The sequence below is a fragment of the Trypanosoma theileri genome, assembly GCF_002087225.1.
Source record: "Trypanosoma theileri isolate Edinburgh chromosome Unknown TM35_Tth_72_V1, whole genome shotgun sequence".
NCBI classification, from domain to species: Eukaryota; Euglenozoa; class Kinetoplastea; order Trypanosomatida; family Trypanosomatidae; genus Trypanosoma; species Trypanosoma theileri.
The window spans coordinates 8,437-36,423 of record NW_021639914.1 but is presented as its reverse complement, the minus strand read 5'-3'; the positions used below and the strand labels follow the sequence as shown (position 1 = coordinate 36,423).

Below are 27,987 nucleotides of genomic sequence, written 5' to 3'. Positions count from 1 at the left end.
CTTCCTTCCTTCCTTCCTTCCTTCCTTCTTTCCTCTATATTTATCCATTTATGTATGTGAATGGTATGTCGTTTGTTACTGTGGTATATTAACATCACCGAGGTTTTTTTTTTCTGCTGTGTTGCCTGTTCTTTACATCGGTAGGGGTATCATGGCATCCAAGAAAGGAGTCAATAAAAAATCAGATTCTAAAGATGCAGAAACAGCTATACTTCGATGGTTTGAGTGTGAGGGAGAACCGGCAACGGTACAGTCATTAACAGATGCTCTCGGTAGCAAATTTGGGAAAACATTGGTTCAGAGTATTCTTGAGCAATATGTGAGTGAGGAAAAACTTCAGGTAAAGGACATCAAAAAAGCCAGATTTTACTACCTAATCCCCACAGAGACTATCAATCATGGAGAGGATGCTAATACTACAGGATCTGTAAAGGTAGATCTTATTCAACAGGTTAAAGTACAAACGAAGAGTCTTTCCCAACTTGACAATGAATTGAATGCACTCCTTCAGAAATCTTCATCTGTTAAGAGAGCTTCTATAATTACTACACTCTCAGCAGAATGTGCGACATTAAAGGAGCGCCTGAACGATATGCAGCAGATGGCGAATAATCAAAGTTGTAAAAATGATGAGGATGTTTCACTTCTTACTCTACGGTATAACAGGGCCCGAAAACTCTGGCTGGAGCGTAAGCGTATGACAGAGCGTGTTATTGATGCTGTGCTGGGGGAAAGCTGTGATCCAAAGGATCTTGCAGATATTTTTGGCGTTACAACTGATCAGCAAGTTAATGTTTCGTTTTCAGATACAGCCATTGCATTGCCATCAGCAACAGCCATCGTTCACGCATAAGTGTTCAATACAGAAAATAAGAAGAGGTTTGGGTAATAGGTGTGGGGGTGGGTGTTAATTTATTCACAGAGTTGGTTTTAGTTTGATTTCATTTCTAAGGGTTTAGTGTGCTTCGGCAAATATTTTACTACTACTACTATATGGCTTACTGAGTAAATGATAGAATCATTGATGACCTGTTATTCTTATTTATTTTTTTTTCTTCTCTTTTTCTCTTCTTTTTTTTCCCTTTCACTTCTAATTTATGTTTCACATGTGATTAACAGGATTACCTAGGGATGGATGAAGAAAGCAACGCAAGTAGCGAGTTATATGACGTATTCGCGATTCTTAAGGAGTCTGCGAAGGGTCAATGGGATATTGACGCTGATGATCTGCTCTTAAAGACAATGATGATGATGCAGGCAAAGTTTATGGCACGTTTTGGTTCTGTTCGTGACAAAGTTGATGGACTTTATGAAAATACTCACACCGCTTCTATTCAACTTCAGAATGCCATGAATTCTTTCCTTCTTCTCTCACAGAAACAATTTGTGCAAAATCGTGTCTCTGTGGAGGATACCGAAAGTGGAACTGTATCTGACCAGAGTGAAGGTGATGAAAAAAATGTTTCCATTCTCAATGGCAACTCAGCAGAGGATATGGAGGCGAAAGTAACCCGTGTGTGCCAGGAGGCTATCGACATTGGTGTACGTGTTCTTGAAGAACGAACTATACCGCTCTTCGCTGAGGATACAGCTCCAAGTGAACTACCTAACACAGAGGATAGTGTACAGGACGAAAAGGATACCCTTTCCCAGTCTTTTGCTAATCACTACAGAGACAGACATCTTATGGCACTTATTGGATCGGAACAATTTCTCACCGATCCCTACGCTGGATACTTTGGGAAGGATAGCAGGGATTCTCGAAGGTCATCCACATCAGAGTCCTCCTCTGACAGTATAGCAGAACCTGTGGCGGTAGACGTACGGCGCGACCTGGCGTTTCACACTGCTGGAACAGTACCAGCAGATACCACAACTCGTCCAATAGTGTTAGCCACAAAACTACCACCACCACCACCCCCACCACCACCTCCGCCACCACCACCACCGGCAGCACGAATAACAACAACAACAACAACAACAAAAACGACATCTGTTGGAGGTTCACTGACTAGAAAGGCAGATAACACATCGACGGTGACAACAACCAGGAAGACTGGTATTTCCGCATTTCTTGATTCGTCCGAAAGCTCAGATGATAATAAACCACTGCACAAACCAGTTGTAAGTTCACGACCAACACCTGGTGGAAAAAAGGTTAGCAATTTTTCCAAAGCATCTATTTCTTCTGCGTCAACTTCATCTGATTCATCAGATAATTCGGTGCGGAAAGTTCCGGTCAAACCTGTCCCACCACGGAAAACTAACATATTTGTAAGTGACTCGAGTTCTGATAACGAAAACACCAAGGTTCCACATTTAGGTTCTGCAAAGAAAGCCATAAAGGCACCTCCACGAGGAATATTCGGTAGTGATGATTCATCTTCGTCAGAGTATCAGTATCCTCGATCGAAACCCCCACCAAAGGTTGTAGAGAGTAAGGCGACACCAACTACTAAACCAGATGTTCTCCTACAGAAGAGAGGAACTCACAAAACACTTGCTGAACGTTCAGACTCCAAGGAAAGTTCAGATAGTGACACTGTTGTAGCGTCAAAAGTTGTGGATTTGCAGAAAGCCACAAGTTTTAATAAAGTAACACCTGACGATTTCCCTGAGAAACAAAAAGAAGTGCTTTCTGTATCTACTGCTAACCACGATTCTGTAGAACGTATTGGGGTTTCACCTCCTGTTTCTTTGCCTTCAGCGGTGGGAGAGCAAAAAGTTCCAGAAGTAGTACCACCCCCTGTAAGAGTTTCAATTCCTCTTCCAAAGCGTGGTGGCAAGGCATTATCGACATCGTCCTCTGACACAGAGGAATTTGTGAAGAGTAGAGAGGTTTCTTCACAACCACCAAGAGTTGGCGCCAAAAAGGTCCCTCCTCCTCCTCCTCCTAGAAAACTAACTGTTAAAACCGCTCCTCCACTGGACAGCAGTAGTAGTAGTAGCAGTAGTAATAGTAGAAGTGACCTGGGGGATAAAAAAGCCTTTGGCGGTACCGCTGCACGTGCTCCTCGCATGGTAGTTCCTAAAGTAACCTTCAGCAAACGACGTATAGACAGCAGTGATTCTGACACGTAAGCTGAACTAGAGGTAAGTAAGTGGATTGAAAATTGCAAAACAAGAACAAGAACAATAACAACAGACAAAGTGAATTAAACTTCTTCCGTTTGCTGGTAATTTACCCGTGGGGTGCGACCCTCTTTTTTTTTCTCTTGAAATTTTTATGTGGCTTTTATTACCCAACCTTAGAAGTAAAAGGTGCTGCCAAATATTGAAGCACGTGAAAAAAAGAACAAAACAAAAGGGTTGAATGCCTTGGAACCTTGAAGGACGTGTGGGCGTTGTGACTGGAGCTTCATCTGCCATTGGTAGAGTGGTAGCCGCACGTTTATTAACACAACATCGTATGCAATTGGTATGCGTGTCTAGGAGGGATTTGACGGGCCTAGTCGCACCAGAATGCAGTTGTTTAAAGGCGGACCTTACAGTTTCCTCTGAATGTGATGCTTTAATGAAATCTGTGAGGACGTCACATGGACCAGTATCCCTTCTTGTCAATTGCGCTGGTGTAACCCTTAGTAAAATGCATGTGCACTGTACAGATGACGATTACGATGCAGTGATGAACGTTAATGTGCGTGGGGCGCTTCAAATAACGCGGTCCGCACTTCGTCATGGGGGCATGTTGAAGACTGGAGACGGTTGCGTTATCCACATTGGCTCTGTTGTAGGTAGTGTGGGAAACGAGGGACAAGTAGTGTATGCAGCATCGAAGGCGGCACTAGGCGGTGCCGTGAAATCATGGGCTCGAGAGTATGGCAGCAAAGGGTTGCGTTTCAACGTGATTGCGCCAGGTCTTGTAGACGGCCCTGGGATGGGTGCTGCTTTGACGGAAGCCCAACGAGAGGCTTGGCGGAAACGCTCTTCAATGGGGCGTCTCGCCACTGCGGAGGATATCGCCGACGCCGTTATTGGTATCTCTGGCTGTTGCTTTATCAATGGTCAGACTATCTGCGTCGATGGGGGTCTCGCATGAAGAGGGATAGTCGTGGTGGTGGGAGATATTATTATTATTTTTTTTTTCTTGCTTCTACCGGTGGTCTCTAACACTTGCAGTGAAAAAGAAAAAAAAAGTGAAAGACATGCACATATGATGCAGAGGAAAGGAAGTGTATGTTGTGGGAAAGCGGTGAAAAAAAAAAAAAAATGTACTAGTTAACTTTATCTATATTTTGTGTTTTATTCCCACCTCATTTTTTAAATTCCTTTTTTTTTTCTTGACATATACACCTCCAAAGAAAGGATGCAGTCCCAATCCTCTCCTACAAATAATGGTGACAGCTCTCGACGCTCCTTTGACTCGAGACTCCCTCCTGTGGTGTTAGAAAAGCAGATTAAAGTTTCCAATTACAGCCATTCCACTGCTTCTGCTATGGCCGGTCAATTAGAACAATGTGTCGGATTACTTAGGGGTCATTCTATTGCGCTTCAGCACTGCAATGAAGAAATTGAAGGTGCGTTGTTGACACTTGGTGTTGATGCAACACATTCCCTCCTTTACTCAATTAATAATGTCATTGAAGGTCTTGAAGTGGTAGCAGGAGCGTGTAAAAATATGTGTGAAAGCCATTTTGAAGAGGTTCGTCAGCGAGAAGATCTCTTTAATTCACTGAGTAGCATGTACATTTCTTTAAAGGAACGACATGAGGCCACCGAGCGTGAGTTGCGAAGCATTGTAGCGGAGCGTGACCGTAAGGTTGCTGCCTTTGAAAAGGCCGTGTCATATGTAGAGTCGGTAATCGCGGAACGAGCTCTATGGCAAGAACAGAATGGCTATAATTGCACAGGACTTCCATTAGTGGAGAGATCATTTGCAGATCGCTGTCGTGAGACTCTAGAAGTGTTTGACACAATTATACATGAGACATCGAATCAAAATGGGGAAAATACGGAACATCTTCTTTCGTCTACAGATGCCCCAGAAACACTTGTGAAACGCTGGGAGAGAAATGAAAATTTGCTTCATGTAAACGGGACTCCCTCTGCTCGTCTACAGTATGTTCCACCTGGGGATGAAGTGATACTGCTTCGTGAGGTGCTAGAGATGGGTACAGGTAGTCGAGTTCTATTGCGTGATGTACGGGAGGAACGAAAAGCACTCGAAGAAGCTAAAAGGAAAGTGTGTGAAATAGGTGTTACAAGTCTTGCTACACTTCAGACTGTTCGATCAGAGCTTTTGAGTTTCAGGGAGTGGATCGTAGGCCTTGAACAACGTGGTCAACCGTTCAACGCATCTTTCGAAAATTTTCGAAGCATGGTGACGGACCTTGAAAAGAAAATAACGCAGGAGTCTCTGACTCAAAGCGTCCTTGCAGGCGTAGCATAATGTAAATTTTTCTCTTTTTTTTCCTTTTTTTTTCTATCCTTTTCATATTCCTTGAAGGGGAATCTGGACTACATTTTTTTTTCTTTGCTCGTTTTCCTTTCTCTTCTCTTTCTTTTATGTTACTTGTATTAAACGCTTCTCATCCCCCGCTTTAAATTTTTTTTCTTCTTTTGTTTGCATCTTGAAGGAGTTGATGGATCGATATAAGCTCGATCACTACCCATTCGCGCACACGCCCATCAGTAAATTGTACAGATGCACAGACACGGTAACCGGTGAGGGTCTTGCTGTGAAGGTCGTTGACAGGCGTACAACTTCTGGGGAACGAAGGGTACAACGTATGTTGGAAGGGGCAGAGGCAATCTCACGCGCTGGACCACACCCAGGTATTGTTGGCGTGCGCGGCGCATACGAGGTAGACAAAAATGCATATATAGTAATGGAGTATGTTGCTGGTGGCACACTTCTTGACTACGTCACACGTAAGGGTCCAATACGGGAGGCTGCCGTTGTTCCAATTGTACGACAACTGTTGTTCGCTCTCGTTCACCTCCATAGTTTTGGCGTGATGCACCGTGACTTGAAGACTGAAAATATTCTTATTCGTTCGCCTACAGATCTTAAAACCCCACCAACAAAAGTCTGCATCTGTGACTTTGGATTTGCAACGGTTAAATGCCCAAACTCTGAGTGTGTGGGTTCCCCGCAATATTGCGCTCCAGAGGTGGCACTTATCGGTATTATGCAAGGCAAATCCAAAGGGAGCAGCTACTCCTATGATGAGAAATGTGATGTGTGGTCACTCGGCGTCGTAACGTACGCTCTTCTTAGCGGGTTGCTTCCATTTGATGGTAGTACACCAACGGAGGTGTTTGAAAATATTTTACACAAGAGTATCAACTTTTCTCACCCTGTTTGGCGTAATGTAAGTGAGGAAGGAAGACGCTTTCTTCTTTTTCTTATGACGCCGGAAGCATCCAAGAGACCCTCTTCACGAGAGGCTTTAAACCACTCTTGGCTTCAAATGTAAGTTGGATTTTGTTTTCTTTTTTTTTTTTTGCTTGTGCTATTTCTTGCATCTCAAAAAGTTTATTGGGTTAAAGTATGAAGCGGGATGAGAATTCCAAACTGATTTTGGTGCACACGATCTTCCTGATACTTATATCGTATTTGTTCTTCTTTTTTTTTTCTTCTTCTTTCCTTACATTGTCTCTTTTTTATTTTACTGTGTTTGATAAAAGCAAAAAGAAAAGGAAACATGTTCTGCTGTATGTCTAACCGCGTGCCGCACGAGCCAGTGGTATCTAGAATATCTGGCTGTTTGTACGAACGCTCCCTTATTGAGAAGTACATCAGTGAACACGGAAGATGTCCAATTACTGGAGAACCACTGCAGAAGGAAGACCTTATAACAGTGCGACCAACAACGTTGACAGGATCACCTCCGAGTGGTGAGACGATTCCTGCTTTATTGACGAAATTACACTCTCAGTGGGATGCTATCATGCTTGAGCAGTTTTCCATGCGACAGCAACTAGCTCAGACGCAGCAAGAGCTGGCGCATGCTTTACACCAATATGAAGCGGCGTGTCGTGTTATTGCCACATTCATCAAGGACCGTGGGGTGGGGGAAACTCAGTCGGGTGAGCCAACAGAAGGACAAACTGCACGTGACAATGGTAACCCAGCTTTACCAGAGGCAGTATTGAAGGATATGGGTGAGTATGACACCGTTCAGAGGGCAAAACGGAAAACTAGATTACCCCCGTCAAAATTGGCCTCAGAACAGAATGTGCGAGACTTTGTTGAGGATGGTTCCGTTGATGTGGGGAAAACCGCATGGACTGTTACTCGTGTTTCAGATAAAAGTGTCTTTATTGGACTCGATGATGCAACTGTTATTCATTACGATTTAGCAGATGGTCGTATATGCGGTACAGGTCTTGGACATGAAAGGGCAGTGCGTCACATCGTCCCGTGTTGCAGCGCTGGGGTGGTACGTCTGGTTTCTGCATCTGATGATGCCACATTGCGTTTATGGAGCTGTGAATCAGATATGCTACTTTGCCAAGGGGTTTTGCGTCAGCACAACGGAGGCATTATTGGTCTGGGGAGCGTAATTGCTGACCATTTACTCCTCTCAGCGAGTGCAGCAGGCGTTGGACTTGCTGACATTAACTCTATGGAGTCTGTCGCATTTACAACTGCAACTGCAGAGGACTTATCAGCGTTGACATGCCTTGGTGTGCACCCGTATGGGTCCTTGGCAGCGCTAGGAACAAAATCCTCAGGTTTCTGCATCTGGAACACACAACAGATGTGTGTTGATACCACTATTTCACTCTCTGATGAGGGCGATGTCTGCAGTATAGCATTTAACGCCGATTGTTTTACCCTAGCCACAGCTCTTTCTGGGGGCAAGACACTTCTGTGGGATCTTAGAAAGATGTCTGCTCCACTCCATGAGATACCACCATCAACAACTGCAGAGGCAACATCTGCATCTATGTCTGGTGACGTTCCTGTTGTTGCCTTTGACGATTACGGCAAGTATCTGGCTGTAGGGGGTCACGAGGTTCGTGTGTTTGATTGGACCATGTCTCCCCAGCAGGCTCTGAGCACATTAAACTCGCACCTGCAGCCAGTCACAGGACTCTGCTGGGGAGAAGATGCGCGGTCTCTCGTCAGTTGCTCAATGGACAAGACGGTGAAGTTTTATGGCTCAGCATGATTTTTTTTTTTTTTTTTGAGAGGGTGTGTGTCAATAACAAGACCCATAAGATGCTGGTTTACAGCGTGATTGTAAGGTTCGTTTTCTCTTTCTTTCCGTCTCTAGGTATGTCTCCGCATCAGTTTTTGTGTTCTTCTTTACACACCTTATGGCAAGTGTTGTACCTATTTTTATTTGACCTTTTTTTTTGTTTTTGTCTTTCTTTTATCTCATATATATATATATATATATGTCTTTATATTGCACGAATTAATAGCAGAAGCGAATGTTGGATGATCACAGATTGACAAAATTCAATGAAGATCTAGTGACACCGCCGGAGAAAAGCTCATCACAGCAACAAGAAGAACAACAACGACAGTATCCTCCTCGTTTCTTTCTTGGTGATTCTTCTTTTAGTGTTTATGAGGATATGGGAGTATACTTGCGTCAGTTAGGATGGAGCGGAACGAAATCAAAAGCACTTATGTTAAAATCTGATCTCATTTTAGGGGATCGTTTTACTATACCCTATTCAGTGTTGAGGTGCGAACCTTTGCAGTCTTCCTCTTACTATGGAGGTTACCGGTGGATTAATTATTTTCGTGGATCACACCGACTAACTCTTAAGGCATCGATGGCACGGTTACTACAAGAGTCGGATGCCACTTGTAACGAATGGATGCCCCAGTCCTTTGTACTGGGGGGTGATCAAAAAAAACGTCAAGATGATAGAGAATTGTTTATACAGTATTCCGAGACGCACCCAGAGGGAATTTGGATAATCAAACGGAGTAGCGGCAGTAAGGGTAAAGATATACTAATGGTGCGAAGTCTAGAGGAGATAAAAGATTTTATAAAAACGTTAGATCCAAGTAGTCGAAGCATATTTGTTTCCCAGAAGTATGTGGAAAGACCATTGTTGTACCATGGTAGAAAATTCGATATACGCGTTTGGGCGCTTCTAAAAACTCCATATGAAATTTACGCCTTTTCTCAAGGAAGTTGTCGTACTTCAAGCGTGCCATATGATCCTGATGATACCAAGAATGTACTGGCCCACCTCACAAACCATTGCTTGCAAGAAGGTGCATCACAATTTGGTCAGTACGAAGAGGGAAATGAATTGTGGTTTCCCCAACTTGGGAAGTACCTCCATGAGGTTTTTAACGAGAATGTTCTTGAAAACCGTATATTGCCCCAGATTTCCAATATCATAATCCGCACATTGCTGGCTATGAAGTTGGTCCTTGAGGTATCTTCAGAGGAACCCTACAAGTGCTTCCAGATTTTCGGTTATGACCTCATTGTAGATGACCAAATGGTTGTTTACCTACTAGAGATTAATGGGTCCCCTGGGGTGGCAACAAAATTTCTGCGCCCAGTAGTGGTAGAAACTCTCTCTCTCGTGAACGGCAGTGATGCACCGCGGAAGTGGGACCCCAACGTTATACAATTTGTAAAGTTGTGGGGTGATGGGGATGTGATGCCTGAAGGATCTGCACGGTTGTGAGTAGTATTTGGGGGTTGCGAGTGAAACGGTAACGCGAAGCGATGATACATATCTTTTTCTTCTTGTTGTTGCAGATGATGATGATGATGGTGGTAGTGATGATGCGTGACGAAATATAATCTTGGTATTACTGGACGTTAATTCTGTTTTGTATCTTTTACTTATTTCTTTCCTTTATCTTTATTACCACGTTAGCCAGAAATGTCACGTAACACCACAGACAAGGTACTACGGCCAGAGACAAATGAGGAGGAAGACGATAGTAAACGGACTCAGAAGGAACCCATCATGTCTCGCGCAGCCCGTCGGAAGGCAAAGAAACAACCTGTTGTGGTAACGGCAGAGATGCGGGAGGAGGCGAAGGAGCGACGCCGTGAGTTGCGCAAGTACCTGCGCATGTTGAAGTCTAATGGGGCCCGTAGGAAAGTGGCACAGATGCGTGCGGAGAAGCGTGAGAGGGAGACATGTGAGATGGACGAGGCGTGCGCTCACCTCGATATGGATGCCAGGCCGTTGAAGAAGGGAAGACGTGAGTAAAAAAAAAAAAAATAGTGTAACAATAAAGGAAAACAAGAAAAAAAAAAGGCGTGTAATGTTTTCCTTTCTCTGTCATCAAGTAAAGGTTTTTCTTTTTTTTTATTATTTACTTTTTTTCTTTGGTTAGTTGTTTGTTGGTGATCTGGATTTCACCGTCCGCTGCTTTCTTTGTCTTTTATTTTTCTCTCTTTCTCCTTCTTTTTCTTTTTCTCTCTGCGTGTTTTTTTTTTTTTTATTACTTATTTATTCTAATTGACTCCGTTGTCTGTGTTCAGGTAGTTGCTCAGAGCAGAGACGCCATCAGCCCGCCATGTCGCAGGAGGCACAGGGCGCGAAGAACGGCCCCCGCAGTAGTGCGGAGGTGCCGGAGGAGTGGCTGAAGGGAAAAACAGCCCGCGAGAAGTACACCATCACGCGTGGATTTCTCGCACAGCGGCGGCTGGAGCAGAACGAGCGGCCCGTCATTGAACAGGCCGTACGGCAGAAGCAACGCGGCGCTGCAGCAGAGTTATTGTTTTCAACACCAACACCGCCGCACGCACGCTCACAGTTGCAAACACAAACAAAAACACAAACATTATCAGGATCACCATCATGGAAGTCGCAAAGTGCACCACCTGTGGGATCGCGGCCGCCCAAGAACCGCGACAGCACCGCCGCCCCGCTAACGATACGCACACCGCGTCTTCTGCAGAAGAAGTTGCCATCATTGCGGGGCGAACAAAGCGGTGGAGCGGCGCCCACGTCAAACGCCTGCGCCCCACAATCACAAGGACAAACACAAGCGCAAGGAGAAATACAAATACAAGGAGAATCACAAATACAAAAGGTACAACAAGAAGAAGAACAGCAACAACAGGAAGAACTATACTCAAATGGGTCCCCATCGCCTACACGGGAGGCCCCCGCATACAACCGTACATACTTTCAACTAGAGGACTTTGACAACACTGACTTCGAGTCTCACACCCCACAGGAGTGGGTTGCACTCGGCGGTGAAAATGGCACACCCGCACGCTCTCCATTCTTTGACAAACAGACCAACGAAGTACAGTGGCGTCCCTGTCGTGTTGTCGCCTACGACGAGGATACATGCTGCTACAACATTGTGTGGGAGGACAACGGTCAAAGCAAGTGGACTAAGCGCCTTAACATCATCTTTGACGCAGAGAATGAGGCGGTTTGGCACGAGCGTGTTCGACGGGCGAAAGCTTACCGCGCCGAGACGGAGGCGGCGCTGCGAGGAAATTTGTACTTACAATCAATGGATAGTAGCGGTTTCGCCCCAATGAGTGAAGAGCAGATGAATCGAATAATAGCACTCGTCGCGAAGCGTTTCCCACTTAATTCATTACACCTCGTTGAACAATGTACCCACGAGGTTGAAGAACTCTACTATTACAGCCTTAAACGTGCACAACACTGGCGTGAAATAAGACACGCTAAAGAGGAACAGTTGCGTGCAGAGTTACTTGGCCTTCCGGCACCGCCACATTCTGTTGCATACTGCGAAGATATTCCCCTGGACGCGCTAAGGGGTACCATAGATACACCTTCACCCAATTTTCGAGTTGCAAGGGAGTTCATCGCTGAGAATTTATTCCAGACGCAAGCGTTACTACGTGACACTGTCTATGCCATTCATACACAATGGAATGAATATAAGGGACAACTCTTATGTGTAACTCAACTAGATAAACGTGAGACTCCCCTTGAACTTCGAAACTTTGAGGAAATGCAAGCTCACCGTGGATTTAGTATATCTGAAAAACTGCGTAATGAATGGAGTATCAATGTACGGTGTACTATTCAAAATAATCTTGACGTCCATTTTAAGTTCTATGAAGATAACATGGAACGGTACCTTTCCAGTCGAATGTGTCGTTTTGTAAATCTTGTTAATGTTATGATGAATTCACAATTACGAGAGTTACTGGTCGCATCATTAAAAGATTTCGCCGCATTCATTCACCATTACCGTATAGAGCCGCTCAAGGATGATGTAAAGATGGAGGAACTACAAGAAGATGTAGAAGAAGCAGAACACTGGGAAAAACGTCAAAATGAATGGCGTGAGAAAAAACGTGCAGAAGAAGAAGCACTGGCGGCAGCCAACGAACGTCAACGTCTTGGTAAACGTAAAGAGAGTACTCTTCGTTCAGTAAAAAGTGAAAAAACTGAAGAAGAAGTGGAAGAAGAAGTTCCATTTGTATGGGAACTCGGAACGTTCCGTAATCATCTTCCATATACAAAGCGTGTAGTAGAGATGACAATGAAACCTCGTGGATTTAGACCACTCTTTTTACTAACTCTCGTGGAGGAAGGAGGTCGTGTCGTCTTTTCACCATCATTGGAGGATGTGACAAGGAAGGTGACTGGCGTATTTGATAAATGTTTTGAGCACGTTGACAGAATACACGGAATGGGGGATCAACTCTTCCCTCTATTAACAATGCAGCCATTGATTCTACATCCACTCAACCCTACGGAGCCTGTAGTGTGTGAGGCGCGGCAAATGATTGAAAAGGCCCTTTCTGACAATGTTGAAGCACCGTTGCAGCTTCAACAAATGTACCAAACATTTGAGTATATTTTACAGCAAGACACAGAGTCGCTTGTGGAGGAGGTTAAAGCACGTCAACTTTCACTTCATGATTTTGATTGGACATTTGAGCGTATTTCCCGCGATAGAGAACGCATAGTGCGGCGGACGCCCAACCATGTAAAATATGAAATGTTCTTCATTGATTGTAAAGGAATAAAGACAACGTTACTAACCAAGGCTGAAGAAATTCAAAATGCTCTAATGGAAACTTTATCAGAAAGACTAAGAAATAATTGTTCATCTATTATCAATGATTATAATACTATGAGTGAACGGATGGCGGTGGAACCACGTTCACCAGAGGAATTACAAGAATTACGCGATTTTCTTGATAACATTCCTGCGCGACAAGAAGCAATTAACACTGCTTTTGATGCCTTAACAGAAGGATTTGATCTTCTTTTTAAATATAATTATGTTTTTACTCCGGAGGCATGTAATGATTACCGTACAGCTTATGAATGGCCAAGACGTCTACACCAAGAATTGGAAGATGGAAACTTCCGAAGCAAGGAGTATCGCAATGTGCTTATGCAAAAGTTACGAGACAACTGTGAGACACTTACAAACGATATTGTCCAATTAGGCAATATTGTAGACGACTTTACTCATTTTGGTGATGAAGCACGAGCTGATGAGTACTATGAACAAGCAAGGGCATTAGAACAACGTATTAAAGAACATCAAGAACAAATTCAATTATATAACAGCCATGAAACACTTTTCTCATTACAACAATCCAAATGGCCGCAACTAAAAGAAATTAAGGCTCAACTAGAACCTTACTATATCTTATGGGAAGTTGTAAGTCTTTTCAATAACGAAAGCGAGCGTTGGCTGAATACACGCCTTTCAGCATTACAACCAGTAGATGCAGACAGACAACTGACTGATTGGGCGAAGAAAGTTGCTATTGTGTCAAAGAAAATCAAAGAGGCAGAACCTATGGAAGTTGTGAAACGTATACGAGAAAATATTGCGGCTTTTAGGCCCTATATACCACTTTTATATGCGTTACGAAGTAATTTACAAGGGAGTCACTGGAAGGCTATTTATCAAGTTTGTGGTATACCGAAAGAAAAGCAAAGTTTAGGTACTGGTGGTGCCGATTCTAACGAATGGAGACCCTTTAATGATTTTATTAAATTAGGAATGTTAGATTTTTTACCACAGATTGAGAGTATTGCTACAGTTGCACAAAAATCTTACGAATTGGAAAGTGAACTTATGGCAATGGAAGCAGAATGGAAGAAGTTACTTTTTGATATGGAACCTTATCAAGATACGCATAAACTAAAGTCAAATGACATTATGCAACTGACATTGGATGAACATATCCTGAAAACGCAGTCAATGCTTGGAAAACCAATTGTTAGACAAGCACCTGCATTGCAAGCACGTGTTTCGCAATGGGAAAGACTCTTAGATAAGATTCAGTGTACAGTAGATGAATGGTTTAAATGTCAAGGAACCTGGGCTTACCTTGAACCAATTTTTTCTTCTGCAGATATTTCTCGTAGTTTACCAAAGGAGAAACAACTCTTTCTCGTTATTGATGAGTCATGGCATAAAATCATGGAACAGACACGAACGACACCCCAAATATTAACCCGTTGCCAAGATGAATCCTTACTAAGAACACTTACAGAGAATAACAACAACTTAGACATTATTCTCAAAAAGTTACAACAATTTCTTGAGACAAAGCGAATGGCATTTCCAAGGTTTTATTTTATCTCTAATGAAGAACTACTACAAATTCTCTCAGATAGTAAAGATCCATATCTTGTACAACCTTATCTTAGTAAGTGTTTTGAAGGAATTAAACGTATTCAATTTGGAGATGCTCATGATATTCTCGCAATGGAATCATCTGAAGGTGAAGTAGTAACACTTATTAAAACCATTAATCCTGGAGACTATCAAAACCTTGTTGAACGGTGGCTTCAAGCTCTTGAAGATGTTATGAAAGAAACTATACTTGATCAACTACGTCAAGCTACAGGAGATTATGCAACCCATAAGAAGCGAACAGAGTTTATCCGTGCATGGCCTGGTCAAATTGTCATTGCCATTTGCTCCTTATACTGGACAATGGAGGCAACAGAAGCTATGAGTTCAGAAGGTACAGTTGGTCTTACTAGTTATCATGAAAAATGTGTTAGTCAACTTGATGATCTTATTGTTTTGGTGCGGGATCGAAATCTTGCCGCAGTGGAGCGCTGTACACTTGAAGCTCTGGTAGTGGTAGAGGTTCACGCAAAAGATATTATTGCTCAACTTTCTGAGAAAGGTGTTGATTCACCAAAGAGTTTTGATTGGTTAGCACAACTTCGATACTACTGGGAAGAAGATCATCTTTCTGTACGTCAAATTAACGCCTCACTTCGCTATGGATATGAATATTTGGGAAATACTGGACGTCTTGTTATTACACCATTAACCGATCGATGCTATCGCACACTTATTGGTGCATTACACCTTAATTATGGTGGTGCCCCAGAGGGACCTGCTGGTACAGGTAAAACTGAAACTACAAAAGATCTTGCTAAAGCCTTGGGAAAGTATTGTGTAGTATATAATTGTTCAGATCAGATTACAGCGAAGGATATGGCTAAACTTTTTAAGGGACTTTCACAATCTGGTTCCTGGGGTTGTTTTGATGAGTTTAATCGTATTGAAATACAGGTGTTATCTGTCATTGCACAACAAGTTGCGGTTATACAGGAAGCTATTATTCAGAAACGGAATGAATTCATCTTTGAAGGTGCACAAATTCGTCTTGATCCTGGATGTGCTATCTTTGTTACAATGAACCCTGGTTATGCAGGTCGTGCAGAACTTCCCGATAACCTTAAAGCACTTTTCCGTCCGGTAGCTATGATGGTTCCGAACTATGCTATGATTGGTGAGATTCAACTCTATTCATACGGTTTTCTTTATGGAAAAGAATTAGCAGAAAAAATTGTTGCCACATACCGTCTGTGTTCAGAGCAATTATCTTCACAAGATCATTATGATTATGGTATGCGTGCTGTAAAGGCTGTTCTAACAGCTGCAGGTCGTTTGAAACGTGCTTATCCTGATGAAGATGAGATGGTGTTAATGTTACGTTCTATTCAAGATGTTAATCTTCCAAAATTCTTAACACAGGATGTGGAACTATTTAAAGGAATTGTTTCTGATCTTTTCCCTGGTGTAAAACTACCTGAACCGGACTACGTAGATATGCATAATGCCCTTGTAAGGGTATGTGAAACACGTAACTTACAACTTACAAATTACTTTGAAATAAAAATTAGGGAAACGTATGAGATGATTGTAGTACGTCATGGTATGATGTTGGTGGGTTTTTCGTTTGGTGCCAAAACAAAAATTCTGCAATGTCTTTCAGAATCTCTTGGTCTTATGGAGGCTATTGGGAAGGAGCGACGCACACGCCTTATAACAATGAATCCCAAATCTGTAACTATGCCACAATTATATGGTAGAGTTGAGGCATCTGGTGAGTGGACAGATGGTATTTTACCATTCAGGTTTCGATTAGCGGCACAAGACACATCAAAAGAGCGTAAATGGCTTGTGCTAGATGGTCCTGTAGATGCCGTGTGGATTGAGAATATGAACACTGTACTTGATGATAATAAAAAACTTTGTCTTCAGAATGGTGATATTATACCCATGTCAAAGGAAATGAATCTTATTTTTGAAGTTCAAGATCTTGCTCACGCCTCACCTGCCACTGTATCCCGTTGTGGTATGGTATACGTGGAACCAGATTCACTTGGTTGGCGCTGTCTAATAGATTCGTACTTCAATACATTGCCAGAAATTATCCGTGAGAATGAGAATATGGTGACAGCTTTACGTACTCTCGTAGATGTTTTTATGCCTCCAATGTTAGAAGTTGTGAGAAAGGATGTTAAATCCGTTATTCCACAAGGAGCTCTTGTTTCAGTTTCTGGTTTTATTAAACTCTTTTCAACCTTCCTCCGTGGGTTAGAAGAAGAAGAAGATGCTCCACCGACAGATGTTTCCGCACAGGCACGCACGATGCTGATGAAATTAGAGGGATGGTTCCTCTTTTCACTTGTTTGGTCGGTTGGTGGATGTCTCTTTACAAAGGAGAGGGCCATATTTAATGCGGCACTTCATTCTGAAGTGGCTGCTGCTGCTGGAAATGGATCCTACAAGTTTACACTTGTTCTCCCCGATAATAAACATTCCTTTTTTGATGTTCGTCTTGAGACAGAGGGTGAAGTTCGTTTTGCACAGTGGTCTGACTATGTGCCAGAGTTTGTAATTGAAGAGGGTGTGGAGTACCAAGACGTAATTGTCCCTACCAGTGCACAGACAAGGTATTCCTTCCTTACAAAACTTATGATTGGTGCCATGCATCCTGTGCTACTTGTGGGAGATACAGGTACAGGAAAGACTATCATGATGAAATCATTACTAAAGGGACTTCCTGAAGATTCATACTCACTTAACATGATTCAATTCTCTGCACAAACTTCAGCAGGACACCTACAACGACTTATTGATGGAAGTTTGGAAAAACGTCGAAAAGGTTTTTATGGTCCACCTATCAACAAAAAGATGATGATATTTGTCGATGATACAAATTTACCACAATTGGAGGAATATGGCGCCCAACCGCCAATAGAACTCCTTCGCCAATACCTCGATCATGGAGGTTGGTATAACCATGGGAAAGACAATATTGAATTCCGTCGATTGGTAGACATTTTATTACTTTGTGCTATGGGACCTGCTGGAGGAGGTAGAAATCCTGTGACTCAACGTTTTACGCGTCACTTTAACACAATCGCTATTCCAGCCTTTGATGAACCAACATTACGAAAGATATTTGGTACATTATCTGATTGGATTATCAGTAGAGGATTTCCTACCTCATTACGTGGAATGGCTACTGCCCTGGTGAGCGCTACAATTGAGCTTTATGAGACTTTAGTAGATAATTTAAAACCTTCTCCAGAGAAATCACACTACACATTTAACCTACGAGACGTTAGCAAAGTATTTCAAGGTATTGACATGGCGAACCCGGCGAAGATCGTGGATGAACGGAAGTTATCAGTATTATGGATGCACGAAGTCTCCAGGGCTTTTGCTGATCGTTTTATCAACGAGAAGGATACAAATTGGTTCCTCGACGAGGTAGGTAAATTATCAATGAAACACTTTAAACTTCCACTTGAAAACTTACATAGTGTAGAAAATCCAACACTCTTCTCAACCTTTATGAATGATGATGGATATTATGAGGAGTTACCTAATGTAAATGATGCCCGGAAAGTACTGGAGAGTAAATTAGAAACCTACAACTTAGGAACACACTCTGGTGAGTTAGATCTCGTTATTTTTAATTATGTCGTTGTACATGTCTCAAGGATTTGTCGTGTTCTCCGTCAACCTGGTGGAAATCTTCTTCTTATTGGAGTTGGTGGAAGTGGACGTCGTAGTTGTACCAAAGTTGCTGCATATTTGCAAGAATGTGACTATATGACTACAACTCCAGCAAAGGACTATGACCACAGCAACTTTTTAGATGATATACGTGCTCTTCTCTTGCGTACTGGTATGAATGGCTATGCAACTGTATTTGTTATGTCAGACACTCAAATAACATCAGAGAGTTTCCTCGAAGACATCTGCGGCCTTCTTAACACTGGCGAAGTACCAGGAATCTGGGATACCAAACAGGATAAGGAGACATATGAGAATGCTGTCGCATCTCTTCGAGAGAAAGGAAAAGAACTTGGACGTCCTGATACCGCTGAGGCGCTTCAAGCTCTTTTTGTTGAGCGATGTAAAAAGTATATGCATATTGCACTATGCTTTTCACCTATAGGTAATGTTTTGCGTGAAAGACTACGAAAATTTCCTTCATTAGTAAATTGTACCACTATTGATTGGTTCTCTGAATGGCCAGAGGATGGGTTACATTCAGTAGCCATACGATTCCTTTCAAAACTTGATATTACAGATCATGAGAAGAAAGCTGCAGAAGATATGTTTGTTTTATTTCAGCAACAAGTTCGTGAACTTGGGAAGGTATATTTGACAGAAGTACGACAACACACTTACGTGACACCCACCTCGTATTTAGATCTCTTATCTACCTTTGAACACCTGTTATGTGAAAAGCGTGAAGAGCTTACTGCTATGATGCACCGCTACGCAAATGGTTTGACACAACTAAAGAAAACAGAAGATCAAGTTGAAATCATGCAACAGGAGTTAGCACTAATGCGACCACAGTTGGCAAAAAAACAACTAGAAACTGATGAACTTATAAAAGAAGTTGAAATGGAAAGTCGGTTGGCAGAAGAGCAACGAGCTATTGTTGCTGTAGATGAAGCGGCAGCCAATGAACAGGCTGCAGCGGCAAAGGAAATTAAAGATGCTTCTCAGAAGAAAGTAGATGAAGCCCAACCATTAGTGGAACAGGCACAACGCGCTGTCCTTGATCTTGACCCAAAAGCACTGCAGGAGATTAAGGCTCTTAAGACACCACCACAAGGTGTAAAGTACGTCATTGAAGTCCTCTGTACTCTATTGGGTGGAACATATAAACCAAAACCTGTACGAGATCCACTAACTGGTAGTGTTTCAGTACCATACTGGGAACATGCTAAGCTTACACTCTTAACGGGTGAGTTTAAGAATATATTACTGAGTGCATATCCAGTTATTGTGGATACAGCACCTGAAGAACAAATTGAGGATGTAAAGAAGAAAATGACAAATGATATGTTTAAAATGGAAAATATCAGAAAAACATCTGTAGCTCTGGTTGGTGTAGCTACATATATACGGGCGGTGGTGGAATATTACAAACAAAATAAGATTATCAAACCACTATTGGCACAAGCTGCAGCAGCACAGAAAGAGTATGATACTGCAATGGAGGGTCTAAACAAGAAGAAAGAGGAACTACGTATTATTAATGAGAAATTAAAAGCCCTTACAGAACATCTTGAGAAAGTGAAGAAAGACAAACAGGACCTTGAAGAAAAAGTAAATGATACAGATATTAAATTAACACGTGCAAAGAAACTTATTGAGGGACTTGGAGGTGAAAAAGTTCGTTTTGCGAAAGAGAGTGAACGGTTTCAGGAAGAGTTAAGGTATGTTGTTGGTAATGTTGTTATTAGCGCCGGTGTGGTTGCTTATCTGGGTCCATTTTTGCATAAATATCGTGAAAGAGTAATGCAAAACTGGTTAAATATGTGTAAACAACAGAATGTTTTAGTTTCAGAAGACTATGCATTGGCAAAGTTTGTAGGATCTCCTATTGACATTCAAGCATGGAAGCTACAACAGTTACCATCTGATGGTTTCTCTATTGATAATGCTGTTATTGTAAAAACCTCTAGTAGATGGCCACTATTTATTGATCCACAACAACAAGCAAATAATTGGATTCGTAATATGGAACGTGCTAATGGTTTGATTATTACACGACCATCAGAGCCTGATTGTATTAAGACTATTCGTGGAGCTATTGCTCAAGGAATTCCTGTTCTTATGGAAAACCTTGAAGAGACAGTAGATCCAATTCTGGAAAACTTACTCTTAAAGCGACTGACAAGAGAAGGTGCTGCTGTTGTGATTCATGTTGGTGAACCAGTAGAGTGGAACGAAAATTTCCGTTTTTACATGACAACAAAACTGCCCCGACCACATTATCTCCCAGAGGTAAGCACAAAGGTAACTCTGATTAATTTTATGATTACTCAACAAGGTTTACAAGATCAGCTACTACAGCGTGTTATGATGAGCGAACGACGGGAAGTGGAAGAGAAAAAGCAAGCATTAACTCTTGAAGCTGCTGAGAACCAAGCGAGTCTAAAGCAAACAGAAGACAAAATTCTTGCAATTCTCTCATCTGAAGGAAACATATTGGAAAGTGAGACAGCTATTGAAGAACTTGATAGCTCCAAGATACAGAGTGATCAAATTGCTAAAAGACAAGAAGAGATTGAAGCCATGGAACGTATAAGTGATCGTACTCGAAGTTTATTTATTCCTGTGGCTAATCTTGGGGCCACATTATTTTTCTGTGTAACAGAGTTAGCTAATATTGATCCTATGTATCAAAATTCACTTAACGCCTATGTTACTATTTTTCAAGAAGCCCTTCAACAAAGTGAGGCATCTGAAGACGTAGATATTCGTATTGATAATATTCGATCTACATTTCAAAGCTCATTGTACAGACGAATTTGCCGTTCACTATTTGCACGGGATCAGTTATTATTTTCATTTACAATGTGTCTAAAGATTTATGAAGTAGATGTAACACAATTACGTTGGTTATTAATGGGAGGTTTTGAAGCAGATGATGGATTAGCAAGTAATCCGTTTGCTTCTTGGCTTCCTGATCAAAATTGGAAACTGGTATGGCGTGCGAGTACCCAACTTCCTTCATTTGAGTCTTTGGTGGATCTTGTGCGGGAACAGGAAGACTATTTCCGCGCCTATTACGAGTCCCCTGACCCGCTTGCGCTTGAGCCTCCCTCTGCGGTTGCGGCGTTGGAGGGGATATCGCAATTGATCCTCGTGCGCTGCTTCCGCACCGACAAGATTGTGCCGGCGGTGACGGAGTACGTCCGCTCGCTGCTTGGCGCCTTCTTCGTCGAGCCGCCGCTCTACGCGCTGGAGGACGTTGTCGACGAGTTGGCGCACGACCCGTCGGTGCCGCTCGTGTTGGTTCTCTCGCCGGGCGCGGACCCGAACGCGGAGTTGGACCGCCTCGCCGCCCAGCGCGGGATGGGCGGGCGGCTGATGAAGTTGTCCCTCGGGCAGGGGCAGGGGGCCGCCGCGCGGGAACTCATCGACGAGGGCGTCCGCAAAGGGAATTGGGTGCTCCTGCAGAACTGTCATCTCTACCAGGACTTCATGCCAGAACTCGCACGCATCATAGAGAACTACAGCGATAGCGCGGCAAAGACGAATTTGAATGACCAGTATCGACTCTGGCTTACATCTCTTCCAAGTGAGACATTCCCTATTGCTATATTGCAAAACGGAGTAAAATTGGTACAAGAACCTCCAAAAGGTCTTAAAAGCAACCTCTTGCAGTCTTATCTTTCTAATCCTGTGGCAGATGCACAATTCTTTAATTCCTCTAAAAAACCAGAAGTCTGGAGAAAGTTACTTTTTGGAATTTGCTTCTTTCACGCCGTGGTTCAAGAGCGCCGCCAATTTGGACCCTTGGGTTGGAATAGGATGTATGAATTTAATGATACAGATAGACGTATTAGCATTCGACAGCTTAATATGTTTCTTGAGGAAAATGATGAGGTCCCATACGATGCACTCTTGTATCTTACTGGTCAATGTAACTATGGAGGTCGTGTAACTGATGATTGGGATCGTCGTTGTATTATGGCAATCTTATCACTTTACTTAACCCCACTTATATTAGAAGATGACTACGTGTTTGCCCCGGATGCTCCTGAGTACTACGCCCCTCCTTTTGGTGAATATGAGTCATATGTGGACTATATTCAAAACTTACCTTTGCAACAACCTCCTGGGGTTTTTGGTCTTCATGAGAACGCTGATATCACCAAGGATGAAAGAGATGCGAAGAATTTGCTTGAGGCTACACTTCTGACTCAGCCACGTGAGTCCTCTGACTCGGCGTCAAAGTTGGATCCCAAGACAACTGTAAAGGAAATGGCCCATCATGTCCTCTCAAGGCTTCCAAAACCTTTTGACATTGAAGAAATTCAGAAAAAACATCCTATTGATTATTCTCAATCCATGAACACGGTACTTCTTCAAGAAGCGATACGGTATAAACGTCTTCTTGTCGTTTTGCGACAAACACTTGCTGATGTTCAAGATGCTATAAGTGGAAAAGTAGTAATGAGTGCCGATCTGGAGGAAGTTTTCAACGCGATGTATGATGGCAAGGTTCCAAATGTCTGGAAGAAGCGGTCGTATCCGTCATTAAAGCCATTTGGTTCCTATGTCAATGATCTGGTCGAGCGTCTCAGTTTTCTTCAAAAATGGTGTGATGAAGGCCCACCACCGATGTTCTGGATAAGCGGGTTTTTCTTTACGCAATCATTTCTCACAGGTGTCATGCAAAATTATGCGCGAAAATGGAAAATAGAAATTGATAAGCTGTTATGGAAGTTTACTGTGCTTAATGAGGAGACTTGTACCACGGCTCCTGAGGATGGTTGTTGCATCTACGGTTTGTTCCTGGAGGGAGCTGGATGGGATTCTGTCAACGCTGCCCTCTGTGAAAGCAAACCAAAAGAGCTCTTCATTAAGTTTCCACTATTACGACTGCTTCCATGCCGTCAGGAGGAACTTCCTGATACCCCAATATACAGATGTCCTTGTTACAAGACCACCGATAGACGTGGTGTGCTTTCAACCACCGGTCACTCCACCAATTTTATTCTTACCATTGATCTACCGAGACATCCAGCCGACACAGAGAATCACTGGGTGCTCCGCGGTGCAGCTCTTTTCACCCAGCTCCCTTTTTAGATGTAAACAGTTTTATGTACCAAGAAAAAAAAAAAAAAAAACGAAATTTTCTCTTTCTGATTTGAACAAATACAAAAACAAAAACGTTTTTTTTTTTTTTTTTTTGGTTTTGGAATGATCTTAGGGTTTCTTGTAGTGGAGAAAAGGTAGATGCTGTCATGTGGGTGTTTGTATGTGTTTTGAAAATTTCGGTGTGTCTTTTTTTTCATTACTATTGTTTCTTTTACATGCATAGGATATATATACAAGGTAGTGTTTTTGCATACCATCACTTGTGGTGTTCTAACGTTGCAGCTTTGGAACCTTGAAGGCTCGTTGAAAAACAAATGCCTTGTTCCTTTTGAATGGTGTTCATGTCATTACCATTACCTGTTCCCTTCTTGGTTTTGTAAATAATACCCACAAGGAGGCGTTAAACTTGCGAACATTATCCTCAGTTATAGACTATTCCTTGGGGTGGTTTTATAAATGGTGTATCGATCAAAGTCAGACCTTTAATATATCTTTTTTTTTCGCGTTTGCGATTGATTCTTTAATACACCTTTGACATATATTTGGCGTCTCTGCGTTGTACTGTAAGATATTCTCTTGTGGTTCTCATTAAAAGAAAAAAAGAAAACGATGATGATGATGATGATGATGCAAACAAAGAAAATTAACATGGTAAGTACGCATACGGTAAATAACAACTCTACAACAATACAAGGTCAAACTTGGAAGGCGTTAAGGATAAGTTGCGACGGTGATTCAACGTAGAACATAGACGAAGCGGCATCTTCGCCGAGTTGTACTACATCATATAATGTGTCTCCTTCAATCGCTGTGGTTCCTATCCCTAGTAACACAATTAATTCTCCGACAAGCTACAGCTGTCAAGGTGAATATTATTATTATTATTATTATTATTATTATTATTATTAATGAGAGATCTCACGGAGTGTTTTTGTGATGTATTGCTACACAAGATTAAAAAAAAAGTCAACTGCTACAGATTGGAAATTGAAACTCTGCCTTAGAACTCTAATTTAGATACCCTGTTTTGCATCAACAGAGGACTTAATTAGTGGTTGGTCGTTTTATGTAGTGGGTGAAGCAACCCGTACTGCATTTTTACCTGCTGATAAGAGAGCTACGGAACCTATGAAAGTTGTAGTTCCCCATATGATGGTTTGTTACGGTCGTACTAACTGTTATTTCTCTGAAGTTTCTTCGTAAGAAAAAAAAAAAAAAACCTTATTTTTCTTTTCTTTAAGGTGTCAATTTTTGCTTAAGAAGCTTTATCACATGTTTACGTGGGATTTAGTGCACTTGTGGGTAGGTGAGATGAGTGATTGTTTTCATGGTGGGAAAAATAGTTCTATCAGATAAAGTAAGATAAACTAAAACTATGGTATTCTATTTTTATTTTTGGTTTTTATTTTTTATTAGGTTTACTGTCCCTATTGTTATTTGTATCATCTTTTTGAATCCACTTCCTCCTATTTTTTCTTGTATTTAATTCTCAAAGTTGACCACAAATTAATAAACCGGAAAAGAAGGTTTATAACTTCAGTTGTATACTCTCTCTTAATCAAGCAGATTTTTCTTGTATTTACCATATTGAAGGGAATACAAAATACTAGGGAAATCTGAATTATTGAAGATTGTATTCAATACAGCGCAAAGGTTTTCCTCTTCAGATGATAGCAGAGTGTCTCTCGTTTGTGCTCTTGTGGAGCTCTCTTCTTATCACTGATTTTAGTGTGCCTGACTTCTACTACAATATCCCCCTTTTGTCAGAAATAAGCAACTTGTCATGCTCCAATCTAACAGTCGGTCCGATGAGTGGCACGTTCAACTCCTCGCACTGGTCTCTGAATGTAACGGAGCCTTCTGAATTCACATGTGTCGTTACAATGAGGATGTCCGGCACAATGTATCTGGTGCATACTGATTTGGTTCTTGAGCCGTCGCAGATATCTCTCTCCAGGTCTGTGGACGACACCTGTTACAGTGTAAATAGTACTCTAAATACCTGTAACATTGGTCTAAAAATCAAGGACGTGAGATTTGAACCGAGTTTTTTATTTAGCATCTTTGTTGGACTATTTAAGAGGACAATCGAGCGACAGGTGAACAATTTTGTCTGTAGTTCAGGAATGAAGACTCTTCAGGATGAATTGCATAACCACACATTGGCTCTACCGAAACCATTTCCCCGACTTGCCTCCAACGCCACACCCTTGGAGGGCAGTATGCTCTTTCGAACACTTGTTAAGGTGATCGACAAGGCTCCACCAATTTTGGGTGTTCGCTTTGGCGCATCACTTCACGCTAGCACCACATTGCATTTGAATTTGGAATTTACCAATAGTTTTAATTTCGAACTCGACAATTTTGACAAGTTACAGTCTTCTGTCGAGAAAGTGGCAGGTATGCTTAACATGTCAGGACTTGGGAACTTTACGGGGTTCTTGTTTAATCGTCTTCCAGTTATTAAGAGTCCTTTCATTGGGATTAATATTCCACAACCCTTCAGTGTTTCTCTGGAAGTTTCCTTTAATGATTTTCAGTGTGACGCCGTTGGTTTTAACTGCAGTGTGCCGCGATATGGTGGTATCATTCTGGAAAATATTCGAACTGAAAACCTTGGCGAATGGGATCGGCTCATCGTAAACAATTTGGGACCACGTGTTACCCCAATGATGAACCACGCTATTGAGGAAGCCTTGGGTTACATGAATGTAACAGGTCCCCGTTTCTACATCCCCGTGATGGAGCTAGCTGATGCGCATACGGTTCCACCCACTCCTCTTTTGGTGTGCATGATAATTGTGGTTGTAATTCTCATTGCCGTCACTGCTGGACACGCTATCTGGCGCTACCAGCGCACATCAGTTACCACAAAAGAGGGTGTTAAAGTGTCCTTGAAACGTGTTTTAATTGAAGATCTTCTCTTAATGGGAATGTGTGCTCTAGCTGCATTTGGTTTTGCATGGTCAAACTCTACCACTGCTGCTGCTTTGATACTTGCTGACGAGATGCGCATCATGTCCTTCTCTCTTATGGAATCTACCATGAATATGCTTGACGCTGGTATGTATGTGTTTGCAGTCCTTGCATTTTTATTCAGCGGTGTGTATCCCTACATCAAGTTGGTGGTAATTATTGTGTGTACGCTTATTCTACAGAAACCAGACCTAGTTCTCTTGAGAGTTATTGACTACTTTGGTAAGTTTTCCTTCCTTGATTCATATGCCATGCTTATTATGGCAGCGGGACTGCAGATAGAGGGAATTGCAGAAGTTGAGATTCTTCCTGGGTTTTACGCGTTTCTCTCATCAACGATTCTGTCTATTCTCGTTGGCAACTACGCCACAACAGTGTGGCGTCGCAATACATCGCTTCGTGTGAATTCCAAAAAGAAAGGACCATTCGATCCTGAGACACCCGTACTGGTTGTTGAAGGAGAAGGAGACAACCAAGAGATCAAGCGAAAGAAAGATACCAAGTGGAAAAGACGTTTATTTCTTCGAATATTCAATTTTGTCTTTATCGCTGGGTGTATAATACCTGCGTGGGTTCTCCCCTGTATCCGCTACAGTGTGACAGGATTGGCGTCTGATATTCAGCCTGATGGCCGGGAGATAAGTTTGTTGGAGCTTGGCAAGACAAACTGGTTGTTTTTACTCACATGTATTCTCACCATTGGCATCGCCCCCGTTGTTTATGCCGTCATGTACCCTCGCTGTTCCTTTTTTGCGCCCTGGAGCGCAGCCGAGGCACTTCTGTTGGCGTGTGTTGCTGGTCTGCTGCAGCTTGGGCAGTTTGTGGACTACATGCTTGGGAGTAACATGGGAGCTTTCTACAGCGCGCGTGCAAATCTGCTGTGGCCGCTGCTGCTGCTGCTCCTTGGATCCATGTGGCAGTGGCTGCTTGCGGCGGAGCACAGGTTTGGTATCACAGAGCGTGTTGGCCGTTCTTTTGCTAAGCGGAAGCTTTCTCTGCCCGCTGAGGCTTGACGAAAAGAGGGAGAAAAAAAAAAAAAAAACGAAAAAAAATATATGTTTTTTTCGTTTTCGTTTGGTTTTTTTTTGGTTTTCTTTTTGAGTTGTTTAATATCTCTCACTATTTTCCTCCCCTCGCTCTTTTTTTTTTTTCAACTGATACTCCGGTAAAACCTAAACAACAACCAAGAAGACAACCCTAATACATTCTTTCCCCCTTTGATTATTCGATTAAACTGGAAGAAAACACGGTCGTTGCACCCCCATTCGCAGAATATGCTGGGGTGTGCCCTCCGTATCTTTTTTTTTTCTTTGCAGTGAAGATGAAAAAGAAACAGGAGTCTGAGAGTTATGTATCAAGGCATGAAAGAAGAAAATAAAGTAGAGAATTACTGTGAAGAAAAAGAAAAAATATAATATAATATATAATATATATATATATATATGTAATATTATATACAAAAATATAAATATATACATTTGCCCCCCCCCTCTATATACTATATACATCTATTTTACTGATTTACCTACATACCTTCTGCCGAACTCACAAGTGGGCACACGAAGGAGAACACGTAATGCGGAATTGCCGGGTGTCGCAAACGCCTGAAAGAAATGGCATGGAAACCTCAATTACACGAAAGAAAACATAATAAATACATTGGAATCATGGAAAAAAAAAAGAGGGTCAAAAAAGGACCCGATGGG

The 27,987-nt window shown here is 42.2% G+C and overlaps 10 protein-coding genes across 10 annotated transcripts; all 10 read left to right on the top strand.

Annotated features, from left to right (window-relative positions):
- Positions 1-151: 151 nt before the first annotated feature.
- On the top strand, positions 152-853 carry TM35_000721100 (26S proteasome regulatory subunit, ATPase 3, interacting protein; the record flags this gene model as incomplete). Its single annotated transcript, XM_029031232.1, has 1 exon — positions 152-853. The coding sequence occupies one exon, from the start codon at positions 152-154 to the stop codon at positions 851-853; it is 702 nt and encodes a 233-aa protein (XP_028877473.1).
- Positions 854-1,131: 278 nt separating this feature from the next.
- On the top strand, positions 1,132-3,081 carry TM35_000721090 (uncharacterized protein; the record flags this gene model as incomplete). The annotated part of the gene is made up of 1 exon (XM_029031231.1): positions 1,132-3,081. The coding sequence occupies one exon, from the start codon at positions 1,132-1,134 to the stop codon at positions 3,079-3,081; it is 1,950 nt and encodes a 649-aa protein (XP_028877472.1).
- Positions 3,082-3,313: 232 nt separating this feature from the next.
- On the top strand, positions 3,314-4,039 carry TM35_000721080 (putative 3-oxoacyl-ACP reductase; the record flags this gene model as incomplete). Its single annotated transcript, XM_029031230.1, has 1 exon — positions 3,314-4,039. One exon carries the CDS (start codon positions 3,314-3,316, stop codon positions 4,037-4,039), a length of 726 nt encoding a protein of 241 aa, XP_028877471.1.
- A 267-nt stretch (positions 4,040-4,306) lies between these two features.
- TM35_000721070 (uncharacterized protein) lies at positions 4,307-5,389 on the top strand (the record flags this gene model as incomplete). The annotated part of the gene is made up of 1 exon (XM_029031229.1): positions 4,307-5,389. One exon carries the CDS (start codon positions 4,307-4,309, stop codon positions 5,387-5,389), a length of 1,083 nt encoding a protein of 360 aa, XP_028877470.1.
- A 193-nt stretch (positions 5,390-5,582) lies between these two features.
- On the top strand, positions 5,583-6,419 carry TM35_000721060 (putative protein kinase; the record flags this gene model as incomplete). The annotated part of the gene is made up of 1 exon (XM_029031228.1): positions 5,583-6,419. The coding sequence occupies one exon, from the start codon at positions 5,583-5,585 to the stop codon at positions 6,417-6,419; it is 837 nt and encodes a 278-aa protein (XP_028877469.1).
- A 240-nt stretch (positions 6,420-6,659) lies between these two features.
- TM35_000721050 (uncharacterized protein) lies at positions 6,660-8,120 on the top strand (the record flags this gene model as incomplete). The annotated part of the gene is made up of 1 exon (XM_029031227.1): positions 6,660-8,120. One exon carries the CDS (start codon positions 6,660-6,662, stop codon positions 8,118-8,120), a length of 1,461 nt encoding a protein of 486 aa, XP_028877468.1.
- A 265-nt stretch (positions 8,121-8,385) lies between these two features.
- On the top strand, positions 8,386-9,612 carry TM35_000721040 (tubulin-tyrosine ligase; the record flags this gene model as incomplete). Its single annotated transcript, XM_029031226.1, has 1 exon — positions 8,386-9,612. The coding sequence occupies one exon, from the start codon at positions 8,386-8,388 to the stop codon at positions 9,610-9,612; it is 1,227 nt and encodes a 408-aa protein (XP_028877467.1).
- Positions 9,613-9,813: 201 nt separating this feature from the next.
- Positions 9,814-10,149, top strand: TM35_000721030 (uncharacterized protein; the record flags this gene model as incomplete). The annotated part of the gene is made up of 1 exon (XM_029031225.1): positions 9,814-10,149. The coding sequence occupies one exon, from the start codon at positions 9,814-9,816 to the stop codon at positions 10,147-10,149; it is 336 nt and encodes a 111-aa protein (XP_028877466.1).
- Positions 10,150-10,459: 310 nt separating this feature from the next.
- TM35_000721020 (dynein heavy chain) lies at positions 10,460-23,293 on the top strand (the record flags this gene model as incomplete). Its single annotated transcript, XM_029031224.1, has 1 exon — positions 10,460-23,293. One exon carries the CDS (start codon positions 10,460-10,462, stop codon positions 23,291-23,293), a length of 12,834 nt encoding a protein of 4,277 aa, XP_028877465.1.
- Positions 23,294-25,113: 1,820 nt separating this feature from the next.
- TM35_000721010 (uncharacterized protein) lies at positions 25,114-27,294 on the top strand (the record flags this gene model as incomplete). The annotated part of the gene is made up of 1 exon (XM_029031223.1): positions 25,114-27,294. The coding sequence occupies one exon, from the start codon at positions 25,114-25,116 to the stop codon at positions 27,292-27,294; it is 2,181 nt and encodes a 726-aa protein (XP_028877464.1).
- Between the last annotated feature and the right edge of the window lie 693 nt (positions 27,295-27,987).